This window comes from Hyaena hyaena, unplaced genomic scaffold (genome assembly GCF_003009895.1).
Source record: "Hyaena hyaena isolate Hyena2069 unplaced genomic scaffold, ASM300989v1 scaffold_189, whole genome shotgun sequence".
Taxonomy (NCBI): Eukaryota; Metazoa; Chordata; class Mammalia; order Carnivora; family Hyaenidae; genus Hyaena; species Hyaena hyaena.
The window spans coordinates 186,628-214,336 of NW_024080821.1; the positions used below are offsets into that span (position 1 = coordinate 186,628).

At 42.6% G+C, this 27,709-nt stretch overlaps 1 protein-coding gene across 1 annotated transcript; it reads right to left on the bottom strand.

Moving 5' to 3' along the window:
- Positions 1-1,448: 1,448 nt before the first annotated feature.
- Positions 1,449-27,242, bottom strand: MMD (monocyte to macrophage differentiation associated). The gene is made up of 7 exons (XM_039241158.1): positions 26,976-27,242; positions 19,673-19,754; positions 15,683-15,843; positions 12,739-12,813; positions 10,928-11,029; positions 9,046-9,115; positions 1,449-3,367 (listed from the first exon to the last, which is right to left on the bottom strand). The coding sequence occupies exons 1-7, from the start codon at positions 26,999-27,001 to the stop codon at positions 3,167-3,169; spliced, it is 717 nt and encodes a 238-aa protein (XP_039097089.1). The 5' UTR covers positions 27,002-27,242; the 3' UTR covers positions 1,449-3,166.
- Between the last annotated feature and the right edge of the window lie 467 nt (positions 27,243-27,709).

Consider the following 27,709-nt stretch of genomic DNA (forward strand, 5'->3'; position numbering starts at 1 on the left):
GAGAAAGGCTGGGATAAAGGTACTGTGGCCAGAGGGACAGTAGCCACAAAGAGCAGTTGCCAAGGCACCAGGAGGGCACGCTGTTGAGGAGGAAGGTGGTGGGTCTGGTGTCTTGTGGGCTTTAGTCGGAGAGGGAGGATCAGGGATCAGCATGTGAAGACACCATGCTTAGGGGGTGGGCCCGAGTCGTACAGGCTAAGAGTCAGTGGAAGTTTTTAAAGCAGGGAGAAGCCATGCTTAGATTCTGTTTTGGGAAAATAATGTCACTTGCGGGGTGGAGGCTGTGCTTGTTCAAGGGGTGGAGCCAGGGGCAGGGGTACATGGGTAGTGGGGATAGGGGGACGTGGGTAGTGGCAGGGATACGTTGCGGGGGCCTCAGCAGTCTGAGGGGCGGCTCACTAGCACTTGGTAGCACCTTGCAGTGGGAAAGGGGATGAGGAAGCAGATCAGGGTGTGGTGACCGAGGCAGAGGTGACAGCTCTGGCTGACTGCGTAGATCGGAGGGTGACACAAATCAAGGATGGATGGGTGGCTCTGGCCATGCCATAAGCTAAGATAGGGAACTTCAGAGAAATGGGCTTGGCGGTGGGCGGATAAGGAAAGATAATGATCTCAGTCTGGGACACACGAGTGAAGGGGGGGGCATCTAGGTACGTCTGGTCTTCAGAAAATAATTTTAGGCTGAAGATACTGATCAAGAAAGTGGAGAGCACAGGAGTGGGCAGGTGCTCTTGAAATAGATGAGGTTTTACACTGGTGGGACTAGGGGACAGAACTATAGGGAATAATAATGCTTCAAGATACTTGGTCTTCAAAATTAGGCTTGATGGAGGGTTGCCTGAGGGTTTACTGAGGTTGTACACTGCATGAATAGTGTTTTCCTTCCCATGGCCACAGCAGATGAATTTTCAGTTCAAGTTTCTTGACTGGTTTGTTTTTGCTGGCTTTAAAAATGCAGTGGGATATCGTGAGTTAGAGGCTTGGAAGCAGGAGAGACCTGTGTACCTGTCCCAGCTCCCTGACTCTGGAGGGAGGATTCGAAACCTCTGACTACAGAAAAGGTGGAAAAGGGAGTGAGCTCCGTCGTTCACACTTGTTTGCGATGCGACGTAGGTTTCGTTGCTTATAGAAAGTGTGTAACCTCAACCCCGCAGTGTATTTCACATGCTAAACCCTTCATAAAGATACATCGTTTATAAAATTTACAATCTTTAGCATATTTTGAACTGAAAACGTGCTGATTTTAATGTTTGAGCTGGCTCTGGCGTTTCCATGATTAAAAAGTGGACTGGAAAGTTCTAGAGGACAGGGCACATTTGTTTCTCTTTTCATCCTGACTTTTCAAAAGAAAAAGAAAAAAGGCGAGTACACAGATTACAACGCTAGATGAACTCAAGCTCTCAAAAATGCATTATCATCTCCGCAGTCATCGAATTCAGAGACAGTGGAACAAGTCCAAATAACAAGTTTATTCTAGTCTACAGCACAATTTTTTACATACATTTTAGTGGTTTTGACAGTGTTACTTTCGAGCAGACTTTAAATTCACAAAAGTTAATATATTAAAAACAGAATACACACAAAACCACAGGCATCAGGATGTTCAGAATCATGCAGGTAGGGGTGGTCTGGTTGGTGTTATCACTGAGCGCCTTGCCTGTTTAAGAATTCACCAGCAAATACCAGTTCTTCTGTTCTTCATTCCCATGTAATTCACCCAAATCAGAGAGTTCTAAATATGCACACCCAAAATAAACCCTCTTTTGAAAGCTGCATCAGTACAAAATTTCAATGAGTAAGCCTAAATGTTTCATCACACCAACTATTCCACTGATTAAAACCCAATACTTGCAAACAGTCAATATCAGCACCAATCTAAGGCAAGGTATTTCATTTATTAAAACACCAACAGGAGGTTAATAATAAACAAAGCAACTAAAATTAATCTTAATATAAGACACTGAGGGCAAAACCCAAAAATAATATATTAAATACCACTCCACTGAGCTAGGATATAACCCATGAACAACAGATGCATGAGTTTCTATCTGTCAAACAATGCTTTAAATATTCTTCTACGGAAAAGAAAAAAAGTAAATCAGGAGATGCAGGGGCAAGATAGGAATGTGAATTTGTGCGTCTAGTTCCACAACAGAAGACAGAATATCAAACCGATAATAGTAAGCTAAGTGACAATGACTTAACTGACGGGCACCAAACAGGCAATGCCACTATTCACTGTAATTTATAACACTCTTCAGGGGTCTCCAGTGGATGAACGCTCCAATAATACTATCCTAATACAGACGTGAATACTCATCCAGTGTTGAAAGGGACCCTGAAGAACACATGGCAAAGGCATAGAGAAAAAGTTGAGTCTTTTGAAAAAGTTAATGATATCAAAATACTTTTCCATCACTAGTAAACCAAACTAGGTCAAGTATATGGCCCAAAGCAGCATGGAATTCAGTCAGAGGTTGGCAGAAAAGTTTGGAAAACCGCAGTTTTTAAAAATTGGCAATTTCTCTATGCTTAATAAAACTCTCAGAAGAGGTATAATGTTTGTTCATTTGTGGAATGTTGACAGCTTGCTGCAAAAATTCACATGAATGAGGAACTGCAGAGGTGCGCTTCAATGAAATAGTCTTTAAAAATTTACAAAAAACGAAACTTTCTATTTAAAAAATAACCATGTTATGCCAAGATGAAACATGGTAAAAGTAGTGTAAGTTCTGTCCATGATTCTTCACACAGTTAATGGGAAAGTGATAGAAACAATTTTCTCTTAAAAAGGAAGCTTTGTTATTGCACTGACTTTTACAACCTGACCTAGTAATTTAGAAAAATCATGTAGTAAAATCTGTAAAATTAAAATACAAAATTCTGTTTTGTAAACATCAGTTGGCCAAGTCTATCCAGAGTCCTTCATGATAGTGGAATGGAATGAATAATTGATTCACTACCTTATTTATCTGCTGTGAGGAGGAGAATTCCAGAACATAGCTTTTATACTTTCACAGTAATTATATTCAGAAGATATAAAGAAAGTCAGTGCAGTTGTCTTTCGTTTGTTTGTCTTTTTTCCTCTGTGCAACTTTCAGCTCTTACCCCACTCCCAAGTGCCATAATTGAAATAATACTGGTTTCGAGACCTAGTACAGATTGGTCATAAATGTCGCATAAAGTCTGTAGGACTTCGATAAAGGTATTTCCAAATGGCATAGTAATGTACTGCAGCTGCCGTGGCCACAAACAGGTGCCAGATGGCATGGGCAAATGGAATGATGCCATCACTCTTGAAGAACACAACTCCCAGGCAATAAATTAAGCCCCCACAGGCAAGTTCATGAAGTCCATCAGTGTTATTCTGTCAACAGAGGAAAGAAAGGTTTTGATGTTACTCGATGTGACAAACTAACGAGATAATTGCAATCCCCCCTGAGCCTGCTGATTTTCTAGACAATGAAGTAGCTGCACAGACTGAATCCTGGTCTGTAATCATGAACTTAAAAGACTCTCATCCATCAACCTGGATTTACCCTGGGGGTTGACCATCTTGACCGGAGCAAGCAGTCGGGTTACGGGACCCATGCTCTACCCATCTATAGCATGTTGAAGCAGATTATAATCATCCAGGCACGAGAATTTATTTTAATAAAGTATAATCCTTGGCTTTCATCTTCTCCTTTAAAGCTTTCTTCCCTACTAAGGCATGGACACACCACTCCATTCAGAATTTACATCTCAGCCTGGAGTTTCACTTCCCTTATCCTCCTTAAACTCTGGACCACACCAATTGCTTTTCTGAGACTCTCCCTGCTTGTGTGAGCTTACGGCTTCCTTATGGCTGACACGGGAAAATCAGAGCTACACGTGACCTCAGAGATCAGAGAGCGTGTAAGGATAACATACTTCCTGACCTTCTAGATGTTGCCAGGGCTTTTTGTCTATAAGCCTGGGCGTTTCTTAGCTTAGCAAGAAGTTTTGTGCTTTAACACAAAAGAGAATTTTTAGGTTGCTCTTGGTTTTCGAAGACCTCAGCCCATCTTCAAAATTAAACCGGTCTGTGGGAATGAGGGGAAGACAACAGAGGCAGGGCTTGGGGGGCTGATGAAACCAGTCAGTCCCCTGGATTCCTGAGGACTAGGAATAGAAAAGTCTCAGGTTCTGCAAGGTGGTGGAAACCTAAACCAGACTGTGGCGAGGCCCTGGAAGGGGACGGGTGTGTGGGGGTCCCAGAGGCCTGGGCACTGATGACTGCAACCTGTGAGTCCTGGAGCTTTGGACTGCAGCCAAGTCCCGCAGGGAGCGTGGGAAAGCTCTAAGGCAGCCACCAACGTGAAGCGGCCCCATGTGCCTAGACAGTGGCAGCAATGGACAACCATGGGCTACGAACCAGGGATGAGGACCCAGGGACACAGGGGAGGATCAATCCTTTCTTTAAAGTTCACATAAGCCCCCATGGTTTTTGTAGGATCAAAAGATGGGGAAGGAGCCAAACCAAATTGACTGATTCCAGATTTTTCATTAACCTTGGTAAGATGGAAAGTCAGCCAGACTGATTTTTATCAAAAGCAAACTAAAAACAAACCAAAAAATTTCCAATACCACACATTTATTATTTCCTAAAGGTCACAAAGCAATTAATATCCATTAGTTATACAAAATCCTCAAGTACGTGCATTAGGGGCATTTTTTTTCTAGAAAGTATTCATCATGTTCTTAAGGAAGCATATAATTCCTAAATAGTAAAAGTCACTCATCTAACATAACACAACCTCCTCATTTTAGAGATGAGAGTAAAACCACAGGAATGAAGAAGCCTGAACAAAGTCATAGAGCTGGTCACTGCCCAAAAGATACCACTCTTCTCTTCTTCCTGCTAAAACAATAAGCAAGAGACCAAGCCAAGTATACAGGCTGGTTCTGCCATACATTCTGCTAATAGACAGTTCCCTAAGATACCACATTTAACTTATCAACTTTCAAAGAACCAGATCATAGTTAATCCTAAAACACGTTTTCATAATGACCCATGTCATTACTGTGCTACTGTACACCAGGCATTGTTGGGAGCATTTCCATATATTTTCTCAGTTAACCTCCACAACCCTAAATTAGGTACTATTATTCCAACTTTACAGATGAGAAAACTAAGACACAGGGAGGTTTCATAATTTGCTCAAGGCCACATAGTTTTTAAGTGTCAGAATGAGGTTTGAACCAAGGTGGTCTGGTTCTTGAACTTACATTCTTTCTTTTTTGTGTGTGGGGGAGGTGGGGGGGTGGGCCATTTTTTAAATTGATAATTAATTCTCAGGGTGTAATGCATAAATACTACATGAACACCAGGTGTTTTAATAAATGCATATACCTATCTAACCCATATGCCTATCAACATAGATAACTACACCAGCACTCCCTTCTCAATCCTGGACAATCTCTTCCACCAAAGTAACCACTGTTCTTACTGCTATTACCACCGACTAAGTCTATCTGTTTTAGAACTTCACATAAATGGAATTATAATGTATGTGTATTTTTGTGTCTGGCTTTTTTGCTTAATATAGTATTCATGAGATTCTTGCATGTGCTTATGTATACCAATCATTCCTTCCTTTTTATTACTTAGCATTCCCTTGATTTATTTAATATAACTTGTTTATCAATTCTTCCTATTTGAGGCTTATGGAGGTCTTTTTGTATATATGTTCTCATTTCTGATGGGTGGTACCTGTTGAGTCATAAATTTATGCTTAATTTTATAATAAACTACTGAACAATTTTCCAAAACAGTTATACCATTTTATACTTCTGCGAACAATGAATTAGAGTTCCGGTTATTGCACATCTTTGCTAGACTTTGGTGTTGTCAGTCTTTTTAATTTTAACAGTTCTATAGGGTATATTCTGGTAGCACACTGAGGTTTTCCAAGATGACTAATGGTGTTGAGCACTTTTTTCAAGGGCCTATTGGATAATTGAGTACATTTCTTTGTGAAGTGCCTGTTCAAGTGTTTTACTCATTTTTATAGGATTGACTGTTACTCATTTGGAATGTTTTATATATTTCATATACATCTCTTTTACCAGATAAGTATAGAGAAAGCTACTGTATTTTCCCCCAGTCTGTAGCATGTCTACGCATTTTCAAGTTCATAGATCTCTTCTTTGGCAGTATCTAATCTGTTGTTAAACCCTCCAACAAATTTTTTTCTTAACATACCATTTTCAAATCTAGAATTTTTACTTGGTTCCTTTTTATAGTTCCATTTCTTTTCTGAGATTCTTCATTTGTTTGCTCATTATGTTTCAAAGTCCTTGTATGTAAAATTCAACATCTCTGTCCTGGATCTGTTGCTATTGACTTGTTTTTCCTTAGGTGTGTGGTGTCACCTTTTCTTGCTTCTTGTTTATCTAGTAACATTTGTTTGGATAAGTGAATGTAAGCTGTTAGAGTAGATTTTGTGGTCTTCCTTTCAGGAATGCTGAGTTTTGTTCTGGCAGGCAGTTTATGTACAGAGGATCAGGTATATCTGCTGTGGCAATTCCAGGGCAGTCCTGACTCTAGACCTAGAGCAATTCTTCTCCTAAGACATGAAGGTCAGCTTGCTAGGTTCAGTTGAACACCTGAGTTGCTCAGCATGGCCATGCTGGCTGTGGACTCTGACATCTGCCAGCACCAGACTTCTGGAATCTCTGCTTATCTCACAGCTTTCCAACAGCTCTTGGCCAGGGCATGCAGAGTCTTGCCCTGCACGGATCCAGCTTGGTGTCTGAGCAAGGACTCTGGGAAACGCCTTTGTAGATTTCTGGAGACGCTTCTCTGTAAGTTCCCTCCTCTCCAGGATCCCACCCCAAGACTGTAGCAGGCTCAGGAGCTGAGATGCTGATTTCTGTTTCCTCCACCCTGACTGCTGTCTTCTGGCTCTACTTTCTTTTGTCGCAGTTTGGAAAGCATCCCCAGGGAGAAAACAGGGGTGGATTTGAAGCTCATCTTTTGGTTTCTAGTCCCTCAAGTAATACTGTCCTGTGTCTGTGGTCTAATACCAAGAAACAGTTGTTTCATCTACTTTTTCCAGTTTTATATCCTTCTTTATGACATAAGAATAAATAATTTGGTTCTGACCAGAACCAAAGCTTAGAGTGTCCTGTCTTACTGTTTGTTAGTTCACATGGCTTATGAGTTTCTTTTTGATCTGGTCTCTGTCTAGCTTTCCAGTTTTATCACAAGACTTGTGCTACCTGAATACTTACCAACCTCATGCACAGAGGCACACTCAAACAGCTATACACACTCATGTTCCAAACAATGAACTATTTTCAGTTCTTCAAAGGTGTTGGTGCTTTCCTCTCTCGGGGCTCCCTTCATGACAGATTCTTTGCTACTCCACATACATCATCCTTATGATCTCTAGGCCCTTTTCTGTCTTTATGAATCAGCTTGAACACCATTTCCCCGGGTGCCTGGCTCCTGTGCTCCCACAGCAGCCTACACTTTCCCCAAAGACATAAAAACTTTATGATAGTTTCTTATTTAACATGAATTGTAGTTTCCTGCTTGGTGCTAAGGTCTACGGGCGGGGGGGTGGGGGTGGGGGTGGGGATGTGAGGATTATCCTGTTGATTATCATAAACGTTAGTCACTGACGATTGTACAACTTGTGAAAATGCCAAGATTTAGGCTAGTAAAAATACCGGATAAACCCGCTCTTATGGTACCCAGAGGGAATTTATTTGATGTTCTACTCTAATGAGTAGTAACCTACACAGACAGACCTTGCTTATACTGCTTTGGGTGTCCTGATTTGCCCTCTAACAACATGGCCTGCAAGGCAGATTTTCTCATTTCCATTATTCATCTCCTTCCCCTCACTACTCCTTGTTGCCTTTACCAACTAAACTATATGTATTTTTAGTGCTAGGTAAGTATGAAAGCAATCATAAAGCTCTTATCTTAAAGAAACACATCTTGTGACATTCTCATAAGACACATTACTGAAAAAAGCAAGCTAACCTGCAACTCCTAAACCTTTAACAGGTGTTTTGGTGACCAGGGCAGGAGCTCTGTACATTCTTACAATGTAGCCGTGAGCTCAGGAGTGAAATGGTAGATACAATTCTTCTGACCTCTGCAGACTGAGAAAAGAATTCAAACTGGACACAGTTTGAGTTCCTTAAGTAACAACATAGTGGCTAATGCCAAACAATGTAGAGCACAGGACACTGGAGCTGATGGTACTAAGCTAATGGCACAAAGTAACCAGTTGGACAGGATCACAAGGCTATAATGATACATTTTTCTTTCAAATTGACAGAGGGATGCCCAGGTGGTTGAGTCAGTTAAGCATCTGCTCTTGATTTCAGCTTGGGTCATGATCTCACAGTTCATGAGTTCAAGCCCTGCATCGGGCAGAGCCTGCTTGGAATTCTCTCTCTGCCCCTCCTCAACTTGACTCAAGCTGGCTGTCTCTCTCAAAATAAATAAATGAACTTAAAAAAAAATAACAGATAGGGGTACCTGGGCGGCTCAGTCAGTTAAGCATCCAACTTGGACTCAAGTGATGACCTAACAGTTCATAGGTTCAAGCTCCATATCAGTCTCTGTACTGACAGCTCAGAGCCTGGAGTTCACTTCGGTTTCTGTGTCTCCCTCTCTCTCTGCCCTCCCCCACTCACACTGTCTCCCTCTCTCAAAAATAAATAAATATTAAAAAAAATTTTCCAAGCAAAATTTTAAAAAAAAGCACTTTCCAGGGCGCCTGGGTGGCTCAGTCGGTTGGGCGTCCGACTTCAGCTCAGGTCATGATCTCGCGGTTCGGGAGTTCGAACCCCACGTTGGGCTCTGAGCTGACAGCTAGCTCAGAGCCTGGAGCTTGCTTCAGATTCTGTGTCTCCCTCTCTCTCTGACCTTCCCCTGCTCATGCTGTCTCTGTCTCTCAGAAATAAATAAAAAACATTAAAAAAAAAACCCCACACATGAATAATCCCAGCAATTAAAAATGAAACAAGGTGAAAAACTAAAATTATGAAACCGTTTCTTACCATTGATGTCACCACCAAAGCTGGAGAAAACCCCATTGTGAGATAGAAAAAGAGCTCAACCACCTTATACCTGCAGATGGAAAGGCAGTTAATTTTACATATTCCTATAATACCTAGTCCACTTCCATACCAGCTTTCCCATTTTTCTTTTGAAAAAGAAATGCAAACTTTAACCTATCCCAATGAAATATATTTTCCCAGTAGGAGATAATTAGGGCTCTAATTAAAATACTATGGTTGAGTGACAATGAACTAGCATCTCTCAGGACTGAAATGGCATCAAACTCCATATGTAACTTGGAAAATGTTTTCTGCCCAAAGGAGTTACTGTTGCATCCAATCCACCATGCATTTTCCCCCTTCCAATCTGTGAGTGTCTGCCCTCATTATCACTCCAGTCCATAGCTACAAGAGGCTGAAATTATCATGATAGACAGGGATGCTGTGTGGGGCTGGGTTTATCAGTGGCGGAATGGTAGGAACCCTAAGGAATGAAGAATATGTGGTTTTTCTATCTCTTTATTTTGCATTTGCATAAGGCTCATCCCATGAGGGTACAGAATGTCTGAAAACACTAAGAAATAAACTCCACTGAAATTTAACTTACATTTCAGCCTAATCAAAGGAGGCCCTAAGTTCCCTGGAGGCAGGGGCCAAATTTCATTTATGTTTGGATGTGGAAGGCCTAGAATAGTACCTGGCACCCTTTAAGCACTCCCTAATATCTGCCCAACCGAATGGCCATGGGTGACTCACATCTCATTCTCCATGTTTTATACTCAAGAGTCCACCATGAAGTAATCTTATCAGGGTCTGGGGAAGAATGGGATTGTGGGTTTGCTTTACATTAGGAAGCCTGGAATAGGGAGAAAAGATAATTGTTTTACTTTACTTTCTATTTCATCCAAGGATAGAAGTTAGGGGTTCGGGCCCAAGAAGCAAATTGTTCTCTCAGATTTATATATACTACATAACACCACTCAGAATTGCTAATTGTGGTCAAAAATGCATTTAAGTGAATTTCAAAGTCAGAAGTTAGTGACTATCATTTTCTTCTGAAAAGAGAAAACAATCTAATACTCTGTGATAAACATGACGCATTCAATTCTGAGAGCCATTCTGCCAATGACAATAGGTAAGCTAATACAGTGTTTGAGGACAATGATTTCATGCTTGTGAGTTTCTCAAATTCAGGCATGTGAAATAATGAAGAGAGCCAGGGAATAAGAAAAATAGGACACTTGGGTCCTAATTCTACATGAATCGCTAATTTGATGCACTTCCTAAATGTTCTCTTTTTTTTTTTTAACCATGAAGCTGGAATAGATGACCTTGAAGGTCTCCTCTAGAGCCGTGATGCTAAATCTCAGTAAGCTTTCCTTTTTATATTGCTTAACATTTATGACTATGGGCAATGAAAAATGGGTTAAAAAATGTGCCCTGTGGTTAGGATGCCTTTCCAAATATCCCCTTTCTCAGGGAATCCTACTTTGGAACATCTTCTGGGATCCTGTCTAGATAAGTGTTGTTCCTTTCTGTTATCTTCAATCTTCACAGAAAGCTTGAGAAGCAGTTACTTTTCTTATGTGCTAAGTGCAGATCACGGAGAATGAGACTAAGTTCTCTGATAAGGCCAGTCAGTCGCTTGAGGATTGTCCCTCAATTATATCCTATCACACATGTGCCACTCAGTTCTTTCCATAGCAATCTGTCTACCAATAACACACACCAAATGGTTTCAAAGATTTGTTAAAAGCAATATATATTCTATTTATGTATTTCTACTATTTTGAAGTGCAAATATAAAGCAAATTATGTTGTAATGTTGACAAAATTTAGGCAGTTAACTTTGAAACTATCAATGTAACTTATTTTCTCTTACTTTTCATGGTAGAGAAATACATAAATGGTTCCTCCAGCTGCCATGAGCCAGATGAACCAACGCATATGAGACGCCAGGGGTCCAAGTTCACGGAGATTTAACCTAAAAAATGTAAACATGACAACAAAGAACAGAAGTGATAAATGAAGGGAATTCACAGGACCCGTGTCTTCCTCTAGGCCTGAAAGCTGGGAGAGCCAGTGCTAGCATAAAACCAGGAAGAGAAGGCATTCAACATGCCATGGAAGTATTTAGGCAATTTGAGCAAAATTAATAAAGATAAAATTGTCAGTTGACCTTCAAGGCTTAGAATTCATTCCAACGTGGTTTAAAAATAGAACCGGCTAAAAGGAGATATGGAGAAGTGAGACCCCTCACACCTGTAATGCCTGACCTTCCAAATGAGGCAGACTGCTGTCAAATCAGCTTAATTCTGGTAATATATTTGGGAGCAGAATGCTTACAAAGCTTAATGAGACCCCCGAACAAAATCCTGAAGCAGGATCACATACCCACAGCAGATACCTAATACACAGACTGAGTATCTCATTACCAATCTCTCCGCCAAGCAAGAACATGAGAAGAATTAGCCCAACATATGTTACGAAAGACGTTTTGTCAGAATTCAGCTGTGGACTCTTGTAAAGCTTTGGTTTTAAGATGCTGCAAATTCATTTGTACTCCTTTCATATTAAGAATGGACGTGAGAAGAAAACCAAACGTTATTCTGATTGGCTCTTATTACAAAATGCTTATTTCCAGATGGAAAAGGCACCACCTGCCTACAGAAAACTACATGTAAACAAGTTCCCTTACTGCAATATTTGATTCCTCAGCCAACTTTTAAAATTTTTATTTACTTATTTTAAGTTGGGGAGCACTTCCCCAAAGCCTCTACGTGTTCTCACTCCAGTATGATACAGACCTATAAATTTGGTGACAAGTATTAGAGAGGGAACACACTTTCTACTCTAACAGACAATTGGGTTTCTTTTTAATGATGGACGCTGCCTAAGTTAGAATGTAGAGGCCTGTTGTTTCTAGTGACTCTAGCAGTTGATGGCACAAAATGAATTTGAATGTTTAAAACTGGATCATGTCTTAGTAGAAGGAATCGAGTTCCTTTAATTTAGGTTTCAAGGCAACAATAGAGTCTATCTGATTTGTACCAAAAGGGCAGAAAGATAAAAAAAAAATTGAATAGACTAAGTATTTTACTTTTTTAGTATTTCATTTTTAAAAAGATAATCTCTGTGCCCAATATCGAACTCACAACCCTGAGATCAAGAGTCACATGCTCCACCCACTGAGCCAGAATACTAGATACTGTATGTAAATAGCTAATTTGTTTAGTTCTTCTACTCATCTAACTAAAGAAGTGAGAAGTGTACTCCATATATATTAGCTACGATGCCGTGAAGTGAATTGAAAACAGGGTAAATTTCAAAAGTGAGCTTGTTTTTTTTCTCATACATATTTACAGCATTTCCACTTAAACAATTAGATGTCCAAGGATTCTAAATAGGAGCAGAAGCAGAAAAAGAATGTGGAAAGCAAAGGTGACATATTCCAAAAGACAGAATGCTATCTACAAATGAGTTCTTAGCACTTCCTCTTGAATAACCCAATGCCAGGTATATACTCCGAACATCAGTGACATTCTCCCCTTAAAATCTGCAATCTGACCCAAGTAAATAGAAAATTTAAAACAGCATATATATGCATGGGTGCTGGGGCAGGGACCAGAGGAAGGGAGACAGAAATTCTATCACCAAAACACTACCTTCAAAAATAGAAAGAAGGTATCTTACCATGGGGCGTAAGAAGCAGCAATGAAGAAATAAATCACCATTCTATCACACATGTGAAAGCAATGCTCCACTGTCCTAGTGGGGGAAAAACAGGTTAGACAAAGTTTTCAAGACCTTTTCAGACTACCTGCACATGGGCTATCACTCCACCGTGTTGTAACTTCCACTCATGGTCTAGTGTCCTGGGGCAGCTACAACTTGGCTTTCAAAGTCACACAGGTATTTTTAATAATATGAAGCCACAAGTAAATGTTTTACATTGCTTTTAAGCTTGTACATATGATGCTCACCATGTAGGAGATACAGTAATCAGGAACTCTGAAATGGTTAAACAGACAAAGCCTGTCTTTTCTGAGGTTTTTCCATTTCTTTTTGATCCTATGGAACTGAAAAATGAAGTTCCTCGAGAGCAGATCACCCCTCACCCCCACTTAACCCCTATCATAGTGCAGAGTGTGAAATGGATCTTCATACCTCTTTAGAATATCCTCAAAGAATCTTTCACTTCAAACACCTTAGTGTAGATAACATGTTGTAATAAAGGAAATTCAGGAACGAACTTAGGAACGGCAATAACAAAAACAAACAAACAAAGAGGCACATTTGCCGCAAGCGGGTAGCCACCTGGACTCCTACACCAGTTCCTCTTCCCAAAACTGAAAATTCAGGAAGTGAACAAATATCTGGCTCACTGAGGTCTGCTCAACAAATGGATTAGACAGAATTTGCCCTTCACTGAAGGGATTTAAAAACATGAACCCACTGCATCATCCTGAATCCACTGTCGGTGTGCCAGCAATGAGAGCTGTGACTTGGTGGAGCGTTAGTGCGACATTTTGCCTCACTACACACACAGTGTCAACCAAGGCAAGCTGAGGATGTTTTGGGCACGGTTTAGGGTTAGTCATCTCAGGGAGGGCAAAATAATTTAGGTCACAGGTCTCAAAAGGCATACACTGCATTAACGCTTCCCAAACTTGACTGCGTATCAGAATCACCTGGGGGGCTTATAAAATAGTCACAAACTACAGCCCAGGAGATTGTAATTTATAAAAGGGCTAGAACATGGGGTAGAAGAGAAGAATCTCATTATTATTTTTTAAACTCTTTGAATGATTGTGATTTCTAGCCAGGTCTGGGGCCTTTCTGATTCTGCTCTCCAGACTGTTAGGCACTTGTCACGGCAGGTAAAGTCAGACCTGTAATGTTACTCAAGATTCACGACCAGATTCTCTGACCCTTACTCTCTGCACAGGGAAAACAGAAATAACATTTCTATCATAGAGTGTGTGCGAACATTAAATGAGATCACGGAGACCAGGGTTCATCAGCACAGCATCTAGCACACAGTAGGTACTCAATAAATGCCCATTCCCTTGCCTCTATAAATTAAGGCTATATTCGGATATATAGAAAAATTAACACAGAGCAAAAATCCACACGTGGCTAATGATTCTAGCAGTGCTATTTCAAGGTTTAAGAGAGCCTGGATTCTATTACACCTTCTTCTCCAGCCCCTGGGAGGGAGGCCCTGAATACTGAAGTACACATCTACAACTCTTTATTGATTCAGAAATCGAGACATCGAAGCCAAGTCAGCCGAGACAACCGCAGGCACTGGATTGTGCCAGGAAGATAACGAAGTGCTCTGGACTCTGATCTCTGTGACACTGTGTGCCGGGGACACAGGTATTTTGAGGCTCTCCTGTGAGTACGCCCCAGCAAGCCCTCATGATCCGATGCCGAGGTTTCATTTTTGGCCCAAGGAACTTCACCTTCTAGGCAAAGGTGGCCAGCCGGCTGGGAGCTATAAGCAGTATTGAGGAGGGTGTGGTGAAAAATTCTTCAGGACTGAGAGTCAGAGGTCCTGCAATGATCAGACGCTGTTGGGGTCACTGACCCAGGCAAGACAGACCACTTCTAAGCCTCATTCTCTCTCCGTTGGGGAAAATTAAGAGGTCTGGATTAATGACCCCTAAGGATCCTTCCTGCTATGAAACTATGATTCCACACGTTACCGGGTACCATCTCACAAACCCCAAACCCTGTTCTTAAATATTGTTTGAATGTTTGAGATTTTTTTCTTTGGGCATTCTGTAAAACCAAAAGCTATATTCTATTTTTTAAAGCACTCTAAGTCTGCTCAGAAGACTCCTATTGTGAGAAGTTTTGTGCTTTGGGGTTGTGCAGATTCTATTCCATAAGCAACTAAATGGTGTACTGCTTCTTAGTAATCCCCCAAATTAATCCTTCACCCAGAGGAGGAATGCTTTTATGTCATTATTGGGAGGCTAACGGGCTTGGTATGGTTTGGAAAGTACCTGGCAGCTAACTGTAGCAAAATACGTTAACTCTGAATAGATACACAGAACCTAATTCTGGAAGCTGAACTTTGCAAGACAATAAACCTGAACTGTAGCAAACCTCCTTACATTACAAAGTCCTGGTCATTTGTAATTGTCAGAGGAGTCTGGTATGCATTGTCTCATTCACCTATCACAGACACCTGTGAGTCGGGCATTGTTAGTCTCATCTTAGTGATGAAGACATTTGGAGGCTCCGTGGGGTCAGGTGACTTCCCCAAGTCTAAGTGGCAGTGCTGGTCTGACTCTGAGTTCACTGTACTCTGTCACTACCCCACAGCTGCTGTGCTCTTACGGGGTCCTTGGTGCTCTTTACAACATTAAAAGACAGGTCTCTGGATTCTACATTTTAAGTCCTGAGGAAGCAATGCGGTTTTATGGTGGCTTCTGAGAAAGGCCAGCATTCTTAGGTACATATAGGGGTCCTCAAAGTCTGTCCAATCCATAGAGAAATTTCCTGAATGCAAGGAAGAAAACATCTATCTACTCCACAGCTTCAACCTGACCGAAACACGCCAGTATGGGAGGCTAACCTGAGTCAACGATTCTGATCTGTTGAAATAGCATGCTATCCACAGTACCTTAAGTGGCTCTTCTTCCATGATACAATGTGAAATACTGTGGAAACAATGAAGAGGGCACAGAGGCCCATTCCATAAATCCATGCGGTTATCTTTTCCCAGCAGTCGTCAGACAGCCGATGGAGGAGGGCACTGCCCACAATGGCCGGAACAATGAGGAACTGAAGGAAAGGCAAAGAAAAGTAAATATCCTGGGTTTTGCTAAATTGAGACCTTTGTTAAAAAATACACAGGTTTAGCAGGGACAGTTTTAGAAAGATAATTTTAAACATTTGCCTCTCTTGGATAATCCTAACGAGAGCCACAACCAGTTGTCATCTATGGCTGTTCAGGGCCCAGGAACTGTGCCCACCAATGAGTACCGAAGTCAGCAGTAAAGGATGTGACATTAGCCTTGTCGCAAAGCAGATGTTCTTTATCCTAGTTTCATCACAGAAGAACATATTTCATCCTATTTCAATGTGATATCGAGTAGGTACTTCAGATATTCAAATGCCAAGCATATACCCAGATTTCCCAAGGAGGTCTTGCTTTTATTTATTTATTTAAAAAAAATTTTTTTTTTATGTTTTTTATTTATTTCTAGGAGAGAGAGAGAGACAGCGTGAGCAGGGGAGGGTCAGAGAGAGAGGGAGTCACAGACTGAAACAGGCTACAGGCTCAGAGCTGGCAGTCAGCAAAGAGCCCGACGCGGGGCACGAACCCAAAAACCGCGAGATCATGACCTAAGAGAAAGTCAGACGCTTAACCGACTAAGCCACCCAGGCGCCCCAGTTGCTTTTAAATGTTCTTTCCAGGGACACCTGGGTGGCTCAGTCAGTTAAACATCTGACTTCGGCTCAGGTCACGATCTCATGGTTCGTGGGTTTGGGCCCCGCATCAGGCTCTATGCTGACAGCTCAGAGCCTGGAGCCTGCTTTGGATTCTGTATCTCCCCCTCTCTCTCTGCCCCTCCTTTGCTCATGCTCTGTCTCTCTCTCTCAAAAGAATAAACATTAAAAATTTTTAAAAATAATAAAATAAATGTTCTTTACTATTTCCCCCCATGAACTACTGACATCTCAATATCTCAGCAAAGGGTTAAGCAAATGAATCGAGTCAATAAGTATCATAACGCACACACCACACACACACACACACACACACACACACACACAAATCAACTGTGAAAGTCACATGTCCTGATTTTTAGTTTGGATCTGTACATGCCACCGATTTGGGAACTACTGCAAAGTGAAAGCACTTTTGGGTTACTTCATTTTTAATAGCACCTTTTAAGTAAGCAAGGGTAACACACTCTCATCTCATCTATTCAAGTATTTTAAGAAACCTGAACCTTACAGGGAATTTTGTTTTCTGTACCATAGTTTACACTCCACATGGACACCAGTTTCAATGTCTATCATAGGAGTATGACTAGTAACCTTTTTTCTTTTAAAGACTCCATCTTTTTTTAGAGAAGTTGTAGTTCTCATTAAAATTGAACAGGAATAAACATTTTATAATAACAGACATCCTCAGGAAAAATAAACTACTTTATTAGATATTAGAAGCATACCTGGCAAAGAATGCAAACTTTAGCAATCTTTTCTCCATCCCCCCACCCCCAGCACCTACTTTTGCCCTCCTGCAACAAAATACCCTATTCCCCTAGATAAGGTGGGCACTGCATTTTCAAATGCTGAAGTTTTCACTGGGCCAGACAGTATGAGAAAAATTAAAGACAATAAAGCTAAGTTCTTCATAAGACAGAACTTCATTTATTCTGAGATTATGTCCTTTCTACTTTTTCATGCTAAAATACCCTCTTTTTAAATGAAATGATGATGATGGAAGAAATGTTACTATTCCCTGAAATTCAAAAATTAGGGATACAGTCTAGGAAAGTTTAATAAGGTGACATTTTCTGTTCTAAAAAAATAACATGGAAAATTTTGTCAGTTTTTCTTTAACTTTGTTTTATAAAAGCATTCTTTAACTTGTGACATACCCAGAAGACACACAGAACTTCAGGTCCCTCTCTAGCAAACAGTATTCCTAGAGGTGATCTGTGTGTCTCTTTAGCCAAACTATGATATTTAAATAGTTTAAGTGCTCAATATAACGCTAAGTAAAAAATACTTCACTGATTACTTTTATTGATCGGTGGTATGGAAAGTATCAAGGCACTATACTTGTAACTTTCATCAGTGTTTTGTAATTGGTAAACAGAAAAAAAATAATGGATACATGTTGGAGCAATAAGTGAAAGAACAGGCCATATAAATTATTATTCAGATTTTTATATCCTTTATATCCCAATCCTGCCCTAGACTTAAAACACATACATGTAAACATACAACTTTTTCTTATGGGTCTATGGACAATTATCTTCAGAAGTAATAATTTACTTTTAGCTGTTAAATTCATCAAACATTTGGTCAAGAATAAAAGCTGGATATCCTGACAGGTTTGGGAGACAATTAAATTAGGCTGTGCATTCTTTAGTCCAAGTTGGTACTCTAAACATTTTGATCCTCTGGTCAAATCTCACTTTACATTAAGTGCATCGCTAAAGCAAAGACAGGGGTCATGTCAAGTCTAGAGAATTCCACTGAATCTTTCCTGTCCCCAGAATCTAAGCCATGAAGGGTCTAGGGAGACTGTCCACTAGAGAGGTTAGTCTAAATTTCATTATGGAAGCTCTTTTAAGGAATCCAGGGCAGACATGTCAGCTAGTAATTTTCCTCCTTAGCAAGATTCCAGCATATTAATTATTTAAATAAATGTGTTTTTAGTATCTAAGGCACAAGGACATCCAGTGATAAATTAGGATGATGTTTCAGTATTAACAGGTAACATGTGAATTCCATGATTAGAGTACATAAAACAGATGCTTTATAGAATTTGATTTATGCTAAGGAGTGACGAAATGGGGTTGTTCTATTTGATTATAAAGGAGTCCACTGGAAACTACAAAGTTTATTTGGGGTTTATTTGGCATCATTGTTTTGTTACAGAAAACACTGAGTATTCTTTGGGGAAGATTAAAGTCATGAAAAGGCACAACTGGAATTCAGGCAAATTTAATTTAATGACATATGTATGGAACCTATGTATTGTACTAACATTGTCTAAAATAATTACATTAGCCTGTTCTAAACACTCATCATGAAAGGCTTACATTGGCTTCCTTCTCTTTCCTCACACTATACAGCAACTACGATCGTTCCTTCAAAAGTCTCACTATATGCAACTTTCAAAGGGAATAATGAAACCATAGATGAAGGGAAATTCATAATGACACAAGAAAATATCAATAATATGACATTAACAGGAAAACCATGAAAATACATGTCCCTGATCATAACATGAAAGCAGAAGAAACATACCAAAGTGTTAATTTATTTCTGGGTAGTTTGGTTTTTCTTATGTACTCTTCAGTATTTTCTAAGTTTTTTTATAATGAGCATGTTTTGCTTTTATAAGGAAGAACAAAGTTCACTAAGAATTTAGGGACCAAATCAGCTTTTTCTTCAAGATGTGGAACAGTATGGGTGCTGCAGAGGTCAGGATGGTGTGGCTACGTGTTTCAAGGGATCCCTTAGTAAGAAAAAGCACCTTTTTCAACAAAATCATCAACTCTCCTGGCCACATGAACACAGCTGATTGTCTTGAAAAGGTGATTTGTTTCATTTCAGGGATGATAGTCCTCATAAATTAGTTTTCTTTGGTTTTCCCATAACTAGGGTACTTACTACTACTGCTCTTTTAAGGGAGATCTTATCAGAGAAAGTCAGTTTAGGATGGACAGAGCTGCCTAGATTAGAGCACTCAAAGCATTCGACATGTTCAGTTTCTGGTAACATGACCCAGCACGGGTACCCTGGGAGCACAGGTCACAGAAGTAGGCACATCCAGCGAACTGGGCTGAGGGTACTAAAGATAAAAGCCCATCCTCCCATCAGGGCCCTTTGGGAAGGATGCAAAAGGCCGACAATGCATACTCACTGCATGCGTGTAACAGTTAGCAGCATGTTCGTAACAGGTTGGTTTGTAGCGGCCATTGGCTGGGGCCCGGTGGTTCATGAACCTGAACAAACAAAAAGACGTCATGTGAGAAAAGCTCAAAGCGTGTGAAGAACAATGGGGAAGGCTGTGAATATTGCTGGGTCTATTCTAATTGCAGAGGGGACTGCTGGAAATACCTAGTTACGAGAACAAAACCAAAGCCAGTAAACAGGTGTAAACTGAGCCAACAACCAAGATCTGAAAGCAAATGCTTTAGTTCACTGGATTAAGTATTCTTTCAGTTTAGTCCAAAGAAAAACCTTCTATCAACCAAAAGCAAACAGAAATCCTATCTGCCCGTTTCAACGCATACCCCACCCCCATGCTAAAAAAATTACAAATAAAGGCACAACCAAATCTTAAATCTTAGGGGAAAAAAGCAAGGGAATTTTCCTAACGTTAAATACCCATAACTGTTGTCTGATGAAAAGGGACACAATACAAGGTTTCAGTTTTCTGTCTCAAAATGCATGAAGCTTTATACATGTCGATCTTTACACCCTACATTCCACGATTAGCAGGCCCATCCAACTGGTTTCCCTATATTGTATTTATTACCTGTGCCAGCACAGAGAGCTTAAATAAATGATGCCCGGCTCCCTCTAGGCTGCCTAAACAAGAGGTATGTGTTTACCCACAATCTTCCTGAATTAAAACAGTTTGCTTCCAAATCCAAATATGTGACAGTATCTGAAACTCCGACTATAAAATTCATATATACTCGGGGCGCCTGGGTGGCTCAGTCAGTTAAGCATTGGACTTTGGCTCAGGTCATGATTTCACGGTCTGTAGTTCGAGCCCTTTATCAGGCTCCTTGCTGACAGTGCAGGACCTGCTTGGGATTCTCTTTCTCCCTCTCTCTGCCCCTCCCCCCCCCAAATAAATAAACTTTAAAAAATCATATATATACACAAATATGTGTATGCATCTAAATATCAAAATCTGTTATACTATAGACACATACCCATATTCCATGCTTCCTTAGGGGCCAACTCTGTGGAAAAAGGTGGGCAGTGAAAACCGTGAAGCATTCTTCCACTTCAGTGTGTGGGTGAGGCTCTCCCCAAACCCAACCCATACCCATTCCATGTTTTCTGAGGGATGCTGGTTTAGTCTGTCTGTTCTGTTGGAAAAGGAGAGATGTAAATTCAGGCAGATGAAAAAGCAGCTGCCTGAAAGAAACAGATGCAGAGAAACCAGGAGAGGTAAAAGAGCCCCACAGCACGCAGGCCTCAGAGGCGCCGCTGCATTCCTGGGCTTGGAGCCTGCAAGATGTCAACAGCCTTTGCACTATAAATTATCCTTTTGCTTGAGCTAGTTTAATATGGGGGGAGGGGGGAGATTTTTGTTATTTGCCACTAATGAGTTCTGACTAGTCACATCTTATGAATCGCCATGATGGAAAATGGTACCAGGCTGAACCAAACGGCAGGGCCAGGTTGCCAAAAATTGGCTGAAGCACATGGTCTAGGCATCCTAATCAGTGCCTGGCTTAGGAACAAAAGACTAGCATTTTCTCCCGGAATTAAAAGGGCCTGTTATCCTTAGAGCAAATAAAAGACAGCAGTTCCTGTTAACCCAATATAGAGAGTTCAGAAGGAAAATCCACTGGGGAATGAATTTGGGACAGTGAAGATATTTCACTTGCACCACCAATGAGTTGGTTATCTAACTCGTGTGCAGAATATGTACGGATTGAATGGAATTCGCCAGATGGTCTGAAAACTGTTTAACAGAAACGTGCAGTTAGCAGCTTCAGATTTTATCCAAGACATTCTCGCACATACATAAATAAATCTTTTCTCCCCTGATAATCCTTTAAATAATTTTACTAATTTCCTAAGGGACAAGAGTGTTGCTACAGAGCTCTTACTAGTAAAAAGGAAAATAATTGTACTCTTGGGAAGAATGCTTTCAAAGTGTCCCAAGCATTCAAGGATCTACCTCATCATTACCAACAGAGCTAGAGGGAGAGGGAATCCCAAGCAGGCTACATGCTGTCAGCATGGACGCGGGGCTCAATCCCATGAACCATGAGCTCATGAGCTGAGCTGAAATCAAGATGCTTAGTGGACTGAGCCACCCAGGTGCCCCACTATTAGTAATTTTAAAGGGTAAAGAGCAAGATGGTAGAGGGTAGATTGAGAGTGTTCTGTTTAGGGTGAAGTAAGTAGGGTTTGTCGACCCACCACCAGGCTGAGGACTAAAATAGCAATTTATGTCTCTGGCAGCCCAATCTAAAAATAGTGAAGCCATTACACAGCAACAGGGATAGACTTTCATATTTTCTCCTAAAAGCAAAGAAGCTGGGTGGCCATGTTTGTGACAGCTTCATCCCTTCCTACCTGGAATCACTCAGGGTAAAAATAAACTCAGAAGTTGTAGAGAAAAATGTCCCACCCATGTGACTTCAGGTAGTCTCTCATGGACAGAGCCAGATTTGCTTCGGAGGCCAGCAAAGAGCAAGTTTGCGAGGAGCCCATCACTGTCTGGGGCTCAGTGAAAAGTATGGCACAATGTGTTCTGCTGGGAAATTTACAGTGTGATTTTTCCCTTTGTCTCTGATCTGCCGGGGTACAATCAAGCCTCCAACATAGCCTCCTGAAGAAATCATTCCTAAGACCTAAATGGAAAGGCAGAAGTAAAATGCAAATTAACTCCCACATGAGGCACCTATTCTACTCTCTTCCCCCAAAAAGAACGAGAAAGGTCCTCAAGTGTTGTGGAAAACAGCACCTATTTATGCAAGCCGCCTCTACTTAAGGCGGAGTAACCCTAGAAGAGTATCCAGAGTGTCTTACAGGGTTTGAGGGAAGGCGATTCAGTCCTGGGTGTGGGGACCACACTTTCATAAAGCTTTTAGTCACGTTTGTTCATGCATCTCCCCACTTTTCTTTCGACACTCACTCTTGCTTCTCCCTTACCCAGGGTTCTTAAGCTCCCAATCCCCTATGAGAAAATTTCAAAACTCTGGAGAGAAAGAACAGACAGCCCCAAGAAGTGGGCCTTCTGAGAAACTAGATCGGCAACCCATCAGCAGATCTCTGAGGCCCAAGGTCAAATCCCAGAAGCTGTCTTTGATTCCTAGGTGTTCCCCATTCTCCAAATATAAGTGTGGTCAATACCACTTCCAAGTATATTCCAGATCAGCCTACCTCTCGACAGTTCCACAGACCCTGCCCTACATCAAGACATTGACATGTCTGGTCTATAAAAATACAAATCTCTTCATCGGTCTCCCTGCTTGTCTCCCCCATACACTGTCTTCTTCATGTGGCAGCCACAATAGTCTATGAAAACCAGATCACGGCACACACCCTAACTCTGGCTTAAAACCTGCCTTTGGCTTCCCAAAGTGGTCTGCACGCTGGGCCTCCACAATTCACCCTCCAGCTACACCACCTCCTCTCTGCTCCTTAAAACACCAAGGTCTCATCTGGCTCAGGGCACTTGTGTTTGCTGTTTATTTCTGCCTCCAGCATTCTTGCCCAGAAGGTTCAACTCTCTTCACCTGTCAAGCTCAGGTCAAATGTCACCTCCTCAGAGGTTTTCCTGACCATCCTCCCTGAAGTATCACTTCAGCCTTTCACACCCCACCAGAGCCCTTACCAGAATTAGTAAAAATTGTGGGGTTTTTCCTCTTTTGTACTTTTTCTTTCATTTTTTCCCCATGGTAATGTGAATTCCACAAAGGCCTTCCTGTTTATCATTTCATTTCCAATCCAAAGCACAATGCCCAGCTTATTATTGGAACTTAATAAGTTAAGCGTTCAATGAATAAGTAGAAATTCTGGCTGTTGCTTAACTATTTTATCTTAATTGAGAAGATCACACTGTCAATTAGTTTCACTGGGGATCCAACAGGTTCTGTATGTAACAAAGAGAAACAGGCAGTGTTAGGGCCAAAAGAAACTTAAATCTCATGAAAAGGCGAAGACCATGGACGTTCCAAGGGCTCTTTCAACATCTCTTGATTGAGCAACAGAAGCCAACCCTGACACACAGCACCTTATTATTAGCCAGTTTACGAGTGAGTCTGGTGTTCAGAAATAGTGTCCGCTGCCAGAGGTGGTAATAGCGGTGGAAGGCATTTAACTTAATTATTAAATGAGGAAGATATATATATATGAAGACTACCCCATGCTTGTAATTCAATGCTCTGAGAACATGTTTAAAAAAAAAAAAAAAGGCAACAGGCTGGTCTGGAAGTCCTCCCCATGCTCGCGAATAAGGTGCTTTACCACATTATCAGATCACAATGCTGGGGCTAAGGAAATCCTTTTCCTTGGATTTTCAGTAGCAAGGCTGGAGAAAGGGGCATGCACTCACATAATACACTAGAAGCTCTGTGGGCCCTAGGCCTCAGCGCTGTACCCATGGATGTTGTGGTATGAGCAGGGAGACAGAAAGAAGCAAACTCGCAGGGTGGTGGAGAGGGACAGAACACTGAATTGAAATGGGTCTGCCCTCTCCCAGCCATGTGATTATGGCACGTTCCTGTTTACTCTCTAGCTCGATCTGCTCTTCCATTAAATGGGTATAAAATTTATCATCCAGGGTTAGAGTTGAGAAAGAGAGGAGTACTACACAAATAAATACTCAGCCACTGCCTGACACAAGTAAGCACTCGATAAATGTTAGCCATTATTCTAATCAGTCAGGGATGCTGTGATAGGGAGAAACAGACTCTGGGTGCGGGGAGGGTGTGGAGCGAGACTCAAATGTGGAAAGAATAAAGCAAGATAAAATATGCTCTGTGTCCCAGTGGCATTTTTCACGTCCTAAACTTTTTGAGAAGCCATGCATGCATACAGCCCTCCACTTAGCACAGTGGGCTAAATTTCCTTACAGCCTTCTTCTGCGGAAATGGCCGAACTCTAGAAATTTACCCAAAGCCACAATGACCACCAAGTTTCCATTATGAACAAACCAGCAAGGTGTTCACTTCTTATAATTTAGGCATAGCCCCAAACTACAGCCTAATGAAATGTTTTCACAAATCAAATGCTCTTCAAGGGAATCCTGATAAACCTATTTGGAGAAACAGCCACATGCATTCAAAGACAGTAGGCCTTTCCCTCCAGTTTTTCTGTAACTTACCTGCCTATAACTTTTCTGAATGCTCAAAAGATATAAAATGAACACGGCTCTAAAGGGTGATGAACATTTTAATGTTGTAGACCACAAAAACCAGGATTTTTATTAAATTAATTTGTATTTGCAGGCTTTAGAACCAAGTTCAAATTTATCCTTAGAAATGGCTTTCCAATCTAGTCTGCAATAGAAAAACAAGAAATTATGTGATCATTCAATCTTCAGAGAAAATCAGGGTAGGTATAGATACCATCAAAAAAAAATAAATGTTAAATATCCATTGATGTTGTGCAGTCACTGAGAAAATTACAAAATCTATGCCACACCAAAAGAAAATACCTCTATTTTACATTTTTAAATGAAAGAAGTGGAGCGCAAAATCACATTACTACACTGATAATAAGGACTGGATAAATTAGCATCCAGCAAAAAGTAGTTCAATCTTCTGAGATAGTAGGATCCTAAATGAAGGTGTTATTTTTTTTTTTTCACTTCTCTGAGCACTGTTTTAATGTTTGCGGGGAAACAATGGGGAGAGGCTGTTTTTTTCTTTCTAGAGGAGAATTCAAAGGACAGGAAAAAAAATACATATTCAATCAAATAAGGAAGGGTAATTTCACAGAATATTTCCACTGTTCTCTGAAAACAGGAAGAGCACAGATATGCAAAGAAGTAAAACCAAATCACACAAACCACATGCACAGGGCTTTACCAATCATGCCTGAATGCAGGTTGCTTTCTCTCTTAAGGCCCCTCCAATCTTCATTCCTGACTTCAGTTCTAAAGCCAGACATCATGGTTCTTTTTTGCCTTTAGAAGCACTGATACCATGTTCCCACCAGGGGAATAGTGCCAGGCATTCAATACCCTGAGTGATGAGCAATATTCAGAAGTTAATCCAAGTCTTCAAACTGATTCACCCTTCTAATGGCACAGCCCACCCCAACTCTTCCTCTGCATTTTTGGCTCCTTTACCCTTGGGGCCTGGGGGAGGAATGAAAGAAGCATAATGGGTGAGTGGGCATGGGAAGATTAGGGGGTTAGAAAGAAGAAAAAAAAGTACAGTTTGAAATTCTGAAATAAAAGGCAATCTCTAAAACCTCAACAATAACCTCCTTGGAAGATTTCATGCATTCCTTGTCTTCTTTCAAATTCCCATTACTGCACACCAAGCTTGCCTGCTAGTGAAGGTCTGGGAATGGGGCCACGGCTGACAGATTCAGACAAAGGATGGAGAGTGAAACACAGGGGAGATGAACTTTTACCCACTTAAACGAAGAATTAGAAAAGAAAAAAAAAAAAAAAGCCCAGGGCTTCCTCTCGGAACCATGGGCTAGCCCCCATCCACGGCTAAATGGCAGAGACCCGAGTAGGGATTAAGGCCACGGTGCCTCCCTAGGCTGGCGTTCTCACCAGCTCTCCAGGGAAGGAGCTGCCAGCCAACCTTCCGGTGGCGCCTCCTCGGTTCCTCCTCCTCGTTTGCTAACACAGGCGCCTCAACAGCAGCTCTTACCACCCGAATGCTAACTTGCCCCTTCGCAGTGCCCAACACAGCACCGCCCTTGGACGCTAAGCCAGTAAGCTTAGAGAGCTGGAAAGGCCGAGACTGGCCAGGCTAACCCAGTGGAACATGCCTCAGTTTCTCTGTTGCCAGGGCCGATCACAGACAAAGCACTAAATCGCCCGGCACCCCGGTTTACGACAAATCAAGCTGCAGGGCGCCGCGGCTACCCGGCCCCTGTTCGGCGCGCCCGGGGAGCCCCCCACGCTGGAGACCAGGGGTGGAGGCCACAGCCGGGGTTGGTGGAACCGGGGTCCGGGTCTGCGGTTGGGGTTGTGGGTCCGTAGAGCAAGGCACGAGCATTGCCGGGATGGGGGTCGGGTGAGCAGTGGGATCCCCTGGGAGGAGGGCAGGCTCGCGGCACGGGGTCCGGGCACCCGGGTCAGGCATGAGATCCAGATGCTCGGAGGAAGGGGATCACCCACGGACGGCAGGGCGGGGAATCCCCGGGGAGCTGGTCCCCCGCCAAGGCGCGGGATCCGCGGGGGGATGGATCCAGGTGAGGAGCCGGGCCTCACGCCCCGGCGAGGCGGGATCGGGGACCCGCTGCCGGCACTGGCGGCGGGGCAGGGGCGCCATCCCTCTCACCGCTGGAATCGATTCTTGAACCGCATTGATCCTCCGCTCCTCCTCGGGGGCCGGGAGCTGCGTCTCGTCAGCGCCGGCGGCAGGGCGCGCGGCCCTCATGGGCTTGGGCTGCTCGGGAGGCCGCCCGCGTGCCCGGCGGACCGCTCGGCGGGGCAGGCTGGAGTGGGCCAGGCCGGGGGTCGGGACAGGACCGGGGCCAGACCGGGCGGCTGGGGGCGGGAGGGAGGCCGCTTAAACGGCCCCCGCGCCTCCCGCCTCCCGCCTCCCGCCTCCCGCCTCCCGGCTCCTCCGCCCCCAGGCACCCGCGCCCCGCCCCGGAGCCCGGCTCCACCCCTGCCCGCTCCGCCGGCCTGCGTGCGCCCGCGGCCGCCAGCGCGTCACCGAGCCTGACGGCCAATCAGCACACCGAGCGGCGCGGCGGCAACGCTGCCATTCATCCCGCAGCGCCCGGGCGGCGGGGCGGGGCCTCGCGGCGGCGGGGCGGGGCCTCGCGGCGGCGGGGCGGGGCCTCGCGGCGGCGGGGCAGACCTAGGGGGAGACGAGGAGAGCTGGAAGGAAGGTGCTCTCCTCCAACGGGACGAGGTGGACCCTGGAAACCTAACAAACAGAGGGGGAGAGGAGAAAATGCGAAGAAAGGGGTGGACGAAGACTCTTCAAAGTTACCGTGAAGGAAATAGCAGCCAACAAGGACTTCTGTCTGTGTTCTAGTCCTGGCTGGGTGTCATTCGTTCATT